The sequence below is a fragment of the Impatiens glandulifera genome, chromosome 2 (assembly GCF_907164915.1).
Source record: "Impatiens glandulifera chromosome 2, dImpGla2.1, whole genome shotgun sequence".
Lineage (NCBI taxonomy): Eukaryota > Viridiplantae > Streptophyta > Magnoliopsida > Ericales > Balsaminaceae > Impatiens > Impatiens glandulifera.
Genome location: NC_061863.1, coordinates 14,849,235 through 14,861,763, shown reverse-complemented (window position 1 = coordinate 14,861,763; position 12,529 = coordinate 14,849,235). Strand labels below are relative to the sequence as shown.

The 12,529-nt window shown below is 32.5% G+C and overlaps 2 protein-coding genes across 2 annotated transcripts; one reads left to right on the top strand and one right to left on the bottom strand.

Moving 5' to 3' along the window:
• Positions 1-2,039: 2,039 nt before the first annotated feature.
• LOC124924393 (nucleolar protein 12-like) lies at positions 2,040-3,987 on the top strand. The gene is made up of 5 exons (XM_047464436.1): positions 2,040-2,229; positions 3,265-3,452; positions 3,522-3,650; positions 3,756-3,851; positions 3,964-3,987. Exons 1-5 carry the CDS (start codon positions 2,040-2,042, stop codon positions 3,985-3,987), a joined length of 627 nt encoding a protein of 208 aa, XP_047320392.1.
• Positions 3,988-7,708: 3,721 nt separating this feature from the next.
• Positions 7,709-11,256, bottom strand: LOC124925541 (endoglucanase 3-like). The gene is made up of 6 exons (XM_047465576.1): positions 10,975-11,256; positions 9,377-9,880; positions 8,957-9,106; positions 8,755-8,866; positions 8,513-8,682; positions 7,709-8,217 (listed from the first exon to the last, which is right to left on the bottom strand). Exons 1-6 carry the CDS (start codon positions 11,206-11,208, stop codon positions 7,885-7,887), a joined length of 1,503 nt encoding a protein of 500 aa, XP_047321532.1. The 5' UTR covers positions 11,209-11,256; the 3' UTR covers positions 7,709-7,884.
• Between the last annotated feature and the right edge of the window lie 1,273 nt (positions 11,257-12,529).

Genomic DNA, 12,529 nt, shown 5'->3' with positions numbered 1-12,529 from the left:
CGCTTAAAATGGGACGGGCTCCCTCTGTCATTGAAGTATTCAAGAGGACCCATACCCCAAAACCGACAAAAGAAAACCCAACCCCTGTCCCGGACGAACGTGTGCAAGAGAAAATTGTTAGTTAATTGAATATAGCTAGTTATTTATTATAGATATGATAATTTATTTCAAATGTGCAGGTTAAGATGGAGGAAGTTCTTAGTAACGAACCGGAAATATCTGATTTTGAATTGACGGAGAGGGTGTTCGGACAACAAAAACACGGGGGAGTGTTTGGAATGGGATCAGGCGTCCAGCCCACACACTTTCGTGAAGATCGTCGAAGTAGAAACAGTTCACAACGAAACAATGATCGATTGTATGAAGAGAATCAAAGAATGGCGCTGAAACTGGAGGAATTGGAGAAGAGTGATGAAGAAAGAATGCGCACAATTAATGAAATACAAGCGGAAGAACAAGAAATTGTGACAAGAATGGAGAGGGAGAAGTTAGAAATGAATGCAAGAATGGAGAGCTTCGAAATGTTTATGAGGCAACATCACCAACCACCACCACCTAATTTTAGTACGTTTTGATTGGTTGTTTCGATTGAAAACAGGTTTATGAATTATTGAGTACGTTTTCATTTGAATTTAAAACAGATTGTTTTGATGTTTGGTTGAGAATTTTGTAATGATAATGATCATTTCATGTATGTGTCATTTGTTTTATTATTGATATATTGGTTTAGCTGAACAGGTTTTGATTGCGCACAAAACAATCGACATATTTGGTAAATTTTGTAGGGAAAACCGAAAATAAAATGGAAATCTTTCGGTTTTTCTTCATAGGAAAACTGAGAGTTATATGGAAAGCTTTCGGGTTTTATCTTGAAGAAAAACCGAAAGTTCTTCATAAACCTCTCGGTTTTGTATCAAAGGGAAAAACCGAAAGGTAATTGTTAAACTTTCGGTTTTTCCATTTGAAAAAAAACCCGAAAGTTAATTGTAAAACATTCGGTTTTTCCATTTGAAAAAAAACGAAAGTTTATTGTAAAACTTTCGGTTTTTCATCAGAGGGAAAAACCAAAAGTTTATTAGAAAACTTTCGGTTTTCTCCAAAGGGAAAAACTGAAAGTTAATTTGGTCTATACCGAAAGATATAGGGTCAAACCCGAGAGTTTTTACTCTTGTTTTTTACCCCTTTTTCACCAATGACATTGGTCTTCTTCGATAGTCGGTATATTTTCAGTTGAAAAATCTCTCTAATCGACCGTACTAGTCTCTTCCAATTTGGAATCATCATTTGATGTCATTTAACACAATCTTTGTGAAGAACATATTCATTGAAGATGACGTTCCTACTACGAATGATCTTCTAATTTTAATAATCTCATAAACGATAACCAAACTCGATATCACCATAACCAATGAAAAACAATTATTAGATTTTGGATCAAGCTTGTTTCTATCACTTTCATTAGTATGTACATATGAGAAACAACCAAATACTTTCAAATAAGAAAGGTTTTACAACCCATCAACATTTAAAAAACAAGAGCTTTAGAGATTTCCGATGGGAATTTTCTGGTGATTTTCCGGTGAAATTTTTCGGCGACGAATTATTGAAATTCTTCTTCAAGAACGTGCACATCATTCTACTCAACAATAATAACAAATTAGAAACTCAATCGCATCACCGAAAAAGAAAGAAACGTCATTCGTCGATTGAAACACGATCGGCACGATCGGCATAGTTGGCACAACACAATCGATGGCACAATCAGTACGGTTGGCACAGCACAATCGACGACATGATCGGTACGAACGGCACGAACGACACGATTCGCAAAGTAAGTGTCGATACCCTAAATCTCCCAGAATTTTGTTGGTAGCTTTTCTAGATGCATATTTCTTGATTGCGAGCGTCAGTGTGTTCTCTAATCTTTGGTTTTCTTGAAGATTGTCTTTCGAAACGATTTTGTCACTAAATCGTTAGAGTTTCTAAATTGCCCTATTTCTACATTTCTCTAGTTTATTATTTTGTTCTGCTCTTCAACTATGGGGAAAAAGAAAAATAATAAAGCAAAGGAAGTCAAAGAGTTTGTTATGGAAGGTCTCAAGGAAATTGCTGAAGAAGTCATTCAAGAAAAACAAGACAAAAGCAAAGGAAAATCAAATGTTATGAAAAATTCTGAAGACAATAATACAGGAAAGCAGGGGAAGAAGGTTTTTGAAGAAAATAATGTAGGTAAGTAAGGAAAGAAGGAAGAAGTCTATAAGATTGGCTACAATGAGAGAGCCAATCTGTTTGGCCTCAAAAACCAGATCACCAAGCTTCTGATGCATTCTAAAAAATGAGAGATTATTCTTAATAAGGAGAAAGTTCAGCATATAACAATTCAACTCAATATTCATTATCTTCGGGACTGGAATTTGCTGATGAAGGAAGAATATGAAGAGATAGTAAATTGGTCAATGTCTATAATGAGGGAGCTGGTGAAGGCCCCTAAATCGAAGACCTGTACTATCAGAAGCAACTCTACTTCGAAAGTAAATGAGGTATGGAATAAAAATGCAAGAAATAAAGCTGAAGACCATGCCTACAAAGGGAAAATCTTCTTGGGGGATGTTACAACAAAAGTGGAGGTACTTAATTCTCCTTTTGAATTTAAACTTCCTAATGAAGTAGAAGAAAATTGCATAAAAGAATGGGAAAATGTGGTGGTAGGGAATTATATTGGAAAAAACATAGTATAATTCTCAATCACTAAAGAAGCTTTAATGAAAAAGTGGAAGGAAAATTGGATGGTGAAGATCTCTATAAATATTCAAGATCTCTATTTTCTTCAATTCAAGATTGGGTCGAATTTGGATGAAATTCTGGAACATGGGCAAACATATATTGGATCCAATTGTATGAATTTGGAAAGATGGTTTGAAGATTTTAACCTGTTAAGTAAACTTAAGGATACATCACAAATATGGTTCAAACTTTGGAATATCCATGCACACATGTAAAAAGAAGAAGCCATTAGTCATTTTGCAGGGTTATTGGGAAAACCATTATACATGGACCCAATAACATAATGAGGAGAGCATCTATCCTTTACTAGAATTAGCATAGAGGTGAATCCTCGTAGCACATTTCCGAATAATATGACAGTGGTCGACATTAAAGGAAAATTTAATGTCATGGGAATCACTTATGAGTGGAGACCGAAAAGGTGTGCATTCTACAAAACTTTTCAACATTATAGTATAAAATGTGCTCAATATATGGAAGATGAGAAAAAGATACTGAAGGCCAAGAAGCAAAAAAATCAAGAAAAAGAAACAGGAGAGTCTAAAAGCAAAGAGCAAAATGTAGAGGAAGAGAAAGAAGCAGAAACCAATGAAGACTCTGAAAATGAAGAAAGCAATGAAATTGAAGAAAAGATATTAAGGGTGTTTCTGTTGAAAAAGAGAATAAAGGTAGCAATGAAATAGAGAATGAAGAATATGAAGGAAGTTGATTCTCAAACAAGTCAAGTTGTAATATAGGAAACCAAAGAGGAGGATACTCATAATAATCAAGTTGAAGTAGATGTTACCAAGGTTGTTGCAAAGGATACTATAGATGAAGCTGAGGGAAACAAAGACAAGAATCCTGAGACTGATCTAAAAATTCAAGTTCATAACAACAAAGTGAAGAGCCCGAAAATCCTGAAAAATAATTATTTCTATCAAATCAAAACGAGTTCATATAAAGAAAGAAATCAAAATGAGAATATGCAGTATTCATCAACCTCTTTAATTCATCCTATTTTATTGCAAGAGGAAAGGGAAGAGGAAGGACAAGGGGAAAAGGGAGATAATATGTTGATACAAAAGGTTGGTATGGAAAGAAAAATCCTGATTGGAATAATTAGGATTTGATACAGTGTGTAATCTTTGTTTGTAATCTTTGTTTGTATATTTGATTGCTACTAATCATTTTCTTTAGGATCGTTTGATTGTCATCCTCTAATCATAGCTAAGGTTTGTCTAGCTTTGATCCTTGACCCTCCCACTTTTGGGATTTTAATGAAATGGTTTTAACCGTTTTCCCAAAAAAAGAAAGGTTTTACCTTTTTATTGTCTAAGTCTCTTCTAAATTCTGAATTCAAGAGTTATAGAGGGTCCTCTATTTATTAAGTAGGTAACAATATTGATAGCTTCTTCCCATAAGGTTTTAGGCAGTCCTTAATGCACTTTAATTCTCTTAGAATGCTCGTTCAATTTTCAGTTACTCCATTCTCTTTAAGCGTTCGGGGAGTAGTCTTCACCATATTGATCTCATTCACAACACAAAACTATCTGAAATATGATTTGATGTACTTGCTTTTGTTGTCAGATCTCAAGCACTTAACCTTCTTATTCATTTTATTTTGAACCAAAGCCTTTCACTTGAAAACAAAAAATACATCATAATGTTCATCATTAAGTAAACATGTACTTTCCTTTTTGAATTATCTATAAACGTCACGTAGTACTATGATCACCCTATAAAAGAAAAATGTGCATAAACCCACACATCAATGTGTACAAACTTTAGCTTTTTTTCTTGAGCTTCTTCTCAATCTTTAAGAAACTCACGTTTCTATTTTTCAAAAATGAAGTATTCACATAACTGATATTTAGCATACTTCAGTTTTTTAATATGACCATTCTTCAAAAGAATTTTCATTCTTTTTTCGCTCATATGGTCTAAACTACAATGTCATAACTCAATGTTCTTTGAGTTATCAACAACAACAATTGTGTCTCTATATTTTGAAATCTTGTATAATGTTCTATTTTTGTGACCTCGAGTAATAACTATTGTTCATTTAGTCACATTTTATGCACCATTTCCACAATTGAAATTTTGACCTTCATTATCAAGTTGTGTAACATAAATCATATTGTGTATTAAACCTTGAATGTGTCACACCTCATTAATCTTCCAAACATAACCATTTTCCATCTCAATTTGATGTCCCCCATGCCAACAATATATAGTGGCTCACTATTTACAAGTTAAACTTTTCTACAGTTTCCAGCCACATAATTCTCCATTAATTATTTGTGGGTCGTGGTGTGGAAAAATGCTCTCGGGTCCAAAACCTATGAATCTATCGGAATGTCAACTGACGAAAGCAAAGCACCAGTGATAGTTTCAATAACTACATTGGCTACATCGTTTTTATCATCATTGTTTCTCTTTGGTGATTTGCAGTTCATCTTCAAGTGACCATACTTACTACAATTTCAGCAATTAAATTTTCACCCACATTCGGACTGACTTCTCCAATTACTCGATATAGACATGTTCTTACCTCGTTTGAAATTTCTATCATTACATATGCCCATGTTTTTAATATTAAGAGAATAACCTTTGAATGTTTAACCAAAATCAATTTTACGAACCTTTTTAGCAAGAATACGGTCTCTAACTTCAATAAATTTCAGTTTAGCATTTTTAGTTGAGTTACTAATTGTTGCCCTCATATGTTCCAACTATTTTGTAGAGATGCTAACAAAATTAGGCCTCTAATTTCATCCCCAAAATTAATATCATTCACAATTGTTTTAAATTCATTCAAATTAGTAGTGATCGAAGTACCATCAACCATTCTTAAATTAAAGAGTATTTTCATTGAATGTACATTGATGTGAACAAATGATTTCTCATACATATTAGAAAGAGTTTTCATCAGACTCATGGTGGTGTTCTCATTTGCTATGTTGTGAGCAACATTATTTGTTAACGTCAATTGGACAACTCCCAAAACTTTCTATCAAAGAGTTTTCATTCAGCTTCATCTATCTTCTCTAGTTTCTCACTCAAAACAACATAAAACTTATTTCCATAGAGGTAATAGAGAATGCATAATTTGTTCCATCGAATCTTCCAAAACAATGTCATATATTGTTCTCGTTTGTCATCATTTCAAATGATATGATCTAGCCTAGAAGCTCTAATACTAGTTGTTAGAATTCGGATCCCCAAATCTGACCTGCTTGAAATGAATAACAATAAAACAATAAAATAAGAATACATGAAGACACGGATTTATAGTGGTTCACTCAAAATGTGTTACGTCCATTTACTCCGCCACTTGATTGCACTATGAAGAAAAACGAATACAGAATTTTGCATCTCACTGTTTATCTCTTTTGAATTATGTCTTCGCCTATAAAACACTTAATAATAACATATTTATAGGGTACACATTCAAATCATAAAACCTAAACTTTTAGTCGGTCCCAAGCCCAAACTAAAATTCAATAAATTTAATTAACTTATGTAGAGTTTATTATAAGTGTAGACTCTACAATTCAAAAATATGTGTCTAAGTGATCATTCTTGAGGTAGAGCACAAGAACTTTCAATTGAATTTTTTTAAAGAATCAAATTTAGGATTTTTAATTTAGGTTGATTGATTCGAATTGGTCTTGATAGAAATCTTATAAATGACTTTAGAATCAAATTGAAATCAAGAAATTGAGTAATCCGGTGGTATTGAAGAACATATTAACCGAAATATAAAAATTTCAAACATTGTTCATGAAATGAATTATAATCAGATTGATAGCTTACAATGAGATGTAGAACACTTCTATACTCTTGTTGAAGCTTTAGGATGAACCAAAACCGAGCTTAGAAGCTATGTATAAAGGTTTCTACAAACTCAAAAAAAACTTAAATTTTTTTAATTTAGGACGATGAATGAGGTAAATCAATTGCTTGAGGCTTGGTTCTTGTTATTCTTTTAGGTTGGAGGATTATTTTATAACTGTCTTAGGTCGGTTGATGGACCAAGTTGGGTGAATTTCGGACAAAAAAAACATTAATGTATTTCATTTGTTCGACCGAATTCAATTTGTTTAGGCAATGATTCTATTTATGATAATTGGTGAAATGATCACACACCACTTTTATCATTTCGTGTTTTAAACTTTCTATTTTGGACGGAAATTGGAGAAGATAATGATTGACCAATTCAAAGAAATTGACACTCCTTATCTTGGTTGAGAGAAAGAAGATGAACTGGGTAGACGTGCGTTGGGCGTCGTCCGTACGTCCATGTTCCATTTGGAGCGGTCTGTGAACCTTCTCCCTTGTTCCGTTGGCGTTGGGAGGTTCACGTCCTTATCTAGCCACGAGTACGACCTCTGCATGGCCTATGCCTTATTTGAATTTGGTCAAACAGTTTTGGTCTCGTTTGGCCTTCTTCTCTTATTTTTTATTATGTACAAAATATATAAAATTAATTAATAGACATAAAATGAATTGTCTATTTGTTTTTTATTTTGGGATTTAAATGGGTATAATATTTTTTCAAATAATTTTTTAATTTATTTATGTCCTATTTTAGAATAAATGGATGTAACATTTTCTAAAATAATTATTTAACTTATTTTAAATTAATTTGGATTAATAAATTATGTTGTTAGAAAAAAAAGATAAATATTAAAAATAAAAAAACAAGATAAAAATTTGAGGATGGTCATGAATTGTAAATATGAAAAAGGTTTAAAAGATTAGTTGTATGTGTATTTAAAGGAGAATAGTAAATTGATAAATATAGTTATAAATACACTATTTAACCTAAAATTATTGCATTTATATGTGTACTTTCTTTGCTACTTATATATATATATATATCTGTCTTCTCACTTCTACCATCAACTACCAAGTGGCAATGTGTAAATTTTTAGAAGATGAAGACTTTTTCAATTGTGGATAAGTGGAAGCTTTGATATTAATTGCATACAATATTAAGCCCAAATGAAAACTTGTAAAATTAAAAAAATTTACAATTTGCACCCTTGGGGACTTAAGCCTTAGCCCTTAGGCCCCTCATTAACTAACTCTAACTTCAAATGCCCTTGATAATTTCTAATTGCTATAGATACCAGCAAAGTATGCCAATGGCCCAACCGCTGCAGCATTGATGTAAGTTGCTGGCTCTGATTCACTATAGTCTGTCCTATCATCGGCAAAACCATCGCTTTGATTCGGACCACCCACAATCGCACCAACCAATATGTTCGGGTTTGAATTTGCAGAGTAAAAGAAAGACTGGAAACCACTGCCGCACCCGAAGGATTGATGATGGACCGACAATGATGGCAAGGAGGAACCTCTATGATGTATCCTCCTCGGGTAATGTGGCCCAAAACCTACCATGTAAGACATCTTTAACGGATTCACCCCGAGAATGTAATCCACCTAACGCCATTATAGACAATAATATGTTATTCCAACAATAATAAATCTTAAGATGATTTATTTACATACTCATTTGGAAACATTTTATAGAGCTCGACAAGAGTCTCGATTTGGACAAGAAAACGTTGATTTTGTTTTGTGAAATATCTTATCAAGATGTTAATTTAGATAAGATAATAGCTTAAAACATAACTTAATTAGACATTTATTTATAAATTTGTTAACGTTCTATCGTTCAAATCCAGACCTCGATTCAACTCCATATATTGATTACGCGAATGATTATGAGACTTACTTGTTGCTTTGCCAAATCTCGAAGGGTCTTGGCCGTTACAATAAGCCCGCCACAATTGAATGTGTGTTTTGACTTTGACGATGCCATGTATTTGCTATATGTTGTAAGTAAGAAGGATATAGATGTGGCATATTGTAGATTGTCTTGAGGTAGTTTGTACATCAATCCACCTTTTGATAAAATAAATTAAAATATCAATTTTGGTTTAATAATGGGTGGTAATAAAAACCACAATAACTTACCTTGAGTATATCTTGTAGTTGAAGAAGGAGAATTTGGTAGGATTTTGCACATGAAGTCTTCAGCCTGCTGCCTAAATGGCTCAAATGCTTTGTCATTATCTACCAATGTTCTCTACAATTACCACAATCATTTTTCACTTCAAGTTTAAATTATTCAAAATTATCAAATTCAATTATTATTCATTTATATTTTCACACTTACTCTCGAGAGAAGAACACGAGCACCAGCATATTTGTTGTCCCAACTAAAAATGTCGGTTGAATCATCGGCTCCCAATGACTTGATGAAGTTAAGGTAGTATACATCGTTGGTTGCTCTGTATAACCATGCCCCTCCCCATAATAACTCATCCTTCATGTAAATTAATTAAATTTAGAATTACTCATTTTTCGGTCAAGATATTTATTTTTTAAATTAGTAACACCAACAATAATACCAAATCATGAATATTATATATATAAAAACAATGCAAAAGAAATATAATATGAACAATATTCTAATTATTTTAAATATTAAAAGAAACAATGTATTGATTCCATACCTTTTATTGAGTTATTTTAAATATTATTAAAAAATTTGGTTCATATTTGAATCTTACTAAATTAAATAAAAAATAATTACCTTATATCCCGAAAATGAGCAATAAAATGGACATGCAGCAGAGCCAAGAGAATCACTATAAGCCCCTCTATGTTGTATAGCAAATTGCATCACATTCTTCGCAGTTCTTAACAACAACTTCGAGTACTTTGGATCCGATTTCCGAAAAACCAAAGATGCAGCCGCTAGCGCTGCTGCGGTCTCCGCAGCCACATCAGAACCAGGATTTCGTTGAGAAACCGAATAGACGGTTCGTATTGTGTTCATATCCTCTGGGCGCTCCCAACACTTGTGGTCCGCATTTGGATCGCCCACTCCAACATATAAAACGCCTGGAGTGGCAGTTGCACACTTTATTAGGTAGTCCGTACCCCACTTGATCGCGGCCTTGGCGTTGCGTAGTTCAGGACCGAGTTTTTTGCCGTATTCTAGTGTGCTCCATGATAACATAGTGGTGGTGAAGGCCATAGGAAAGTTGAACTTCACATTGTCTCCAGCGTCGTAATATCCTCCGGTTAAATCAACCTAGAAATAAAATTTAAATGAAAGATAGTAAATGTTAATTTCTAATATTACTTTTGCTTATAAGTTGGTAGGGTGTAACCTCACTAAACAAAATGTCCATCTTGATTTGATTTAACAAAATTTGAATTAAAAAAAGTTATTATTTATATTTATTTGATTATACACAACTTTTGACTTAAAAAGGAAATGGTCAAAAGAATATCAGGCCATCAAAAGAAAAAGCTGTCTTAGAAAATAAGTTAAAATAAACATGCAGGCAATCAAAAGCATAGACAAAAGGGAAAGCAAAGAGACAAATAGAATTTGGACACATGATGATCAGTGGGCATTGGGGAATGTAATATTTTTTAGAGGATAAAAGGGAGATATATTAAATATAAATTTTAGAACATCATATAATATAAACAAACAAAAAAACCATCATGAAATAATGTAAGGCCGGACAAAGATAGAAATTGAATGGGAAATGTATAATTGGTTATTTTATTAAAAATGATAACAGAAAAAATGATTAAAACATTCAAAATATGAACAAATGCAAATTTATCATTTAAAATGTTCTAAATTAAAAATAATAGTCATAACAGTAAGAAATTATGCTATATATATATAAAAAAAAAATAATACATTTAAGTTATTGTTTGAGAGGTGGATATATAAGTGATTGAAGTGATAAAGCACATGAACTTATGTATGACCTTTGGGTCATTTATTTCGAGTATTCACACCCGAACCATTAAAGAAAATATTATTCTTTCAAAGGTTAACTAGTCACACAGGAAATAAATCGGAATAAAAAATATGTTTTTTTTTCTTTTTTTATATTTGATTTAAATTTAGTTGATAGGTATATTTTATTATTAACCAATTTTCAAAAAGAAACATGATGAACAATAAAGCAATATCAAATAAATTTGTGACTTGTTGAAATGAAAAAGAAAAAGTTAAAAGAAACACCATGATAATAATGTTCTTTCTGTATAAGAGAAAATTCTTCCATTAAAATGTGGTCATAATTACATTTAAAAACCAAACAAATCTTAAAAAATACATTTGGATAAAAGATAAGTGAGGAAGAAGGATGAAATACATACATGGGCAAGTAGGCCATCTGAAAGGCCAGAACTGGACCTCCAAGTTATCTGCTGGTCCTTTGGGAGCTTTCCTGACCTCTGTCCCTGGAAGAACAGAATGGCCTTTGCTAAGGCATCTTTATAGTTGGGGTGCCCTTCTTCTCCATGGGCACTGCCCCAAAGAAGCAAAAATGCTGAACAAAACAAGATAATACACTTCCTGTTGCTGTAAAAAGATTCCTTCTTCAAACCCATTTCTTATTTTTGACCTGTTTTTTAGGGCGAATGGTTCTAGGAGGAAGAAAATATGTTTGAGCTTGACTATAATAATGTTCATGACTTCCCCATTTATAGGGCTCATGTACCAAATCACACGCGAAATTAGGCTTTTCACTCAATTGGCGCCCTTTCTTTTGGAAAATATTATTTATTATCAATTCCCGCCCTTTTTATTATTATTTATTGATTTTGTTTTTCGAGAAAATATTTGTTTGATATATAATTTCATTACTTTGGAATATTCAAAGACTTACCACAAGTAGACAAAAAAAAATGTTGTTATCCAATGTCCCAATCAACCTTTGTTTAAAATGAAAACTTATCCACGGTCACTTAATTAACTGCATCAAGAGATGGATTCAAGAATTATAATTGAGATGGATTTGAGAAAGTTCGAGAAAATTTTAGATAAAAGGTAATTTTTTTCATTTTTTAATTATATTGAGATGTGTTTTTCACAAATCCAACATGAAAATTATTAATCATCTTTTAGAACATGCATAAAAATTGTATCATATTTGTCAAAGTTCATCTCCACCACCGATTTTAAAATAGGGGGACTCACTGAATGATGAAATGTCTCGTATATATGATAATTTTCAATTTTGAACAAGCTTAGCTAGCTTGGCCATATTTTATTTCATCAAATGAGAGATTTTGAAGTTAAAAGAACTACCTCAAACAAAAATTTCAATGATGCCTTCCAATTCAGTCGTCATTAATCTTGGTACACAAAAATAAAATTATATAAATTTGTAAAGAAATCAAGAACCTCTTCGTCGGAACAAAACTTCTCCCATTGAAGAGGAATACACCTTTTTAATGTGCCAACTTTCTTTTCATCATCATCACATACCTCCTTGCTACTAGCTATGGTTGGCATTGGGAGTAGAAGATATGCTTATGGGAAACATGTCTTGAATCCAAAATATAAATAGAAACATAATGATTATCAAATTAAACTATCAATGTTTATTTTCAGTATAGTACAAGCCTCAAATAAAATGAATATACCCTCATTAAGGGACTTGAAGCTCTTGATACCCGCCTCAATTAAACATGTCCAATGTATTGTCGACATCAAATTGTTGGAAATCGTGGTAGCATATATCTCAGACAAAGTGTAGAATATAGAATTTAAACTTGTTTCACGCAATCTTATTTTAGTTGAGCCAGTGTTAGTCTATCATAAACGTTCCAATTAATCTTCTCTTAGTCTCTAATTTGTATGTTCTCCAGGATTTTCAAGAGCATGTTAATCTCCTCGCTTGATGATGCCTCATTGTGTTTCTTATCA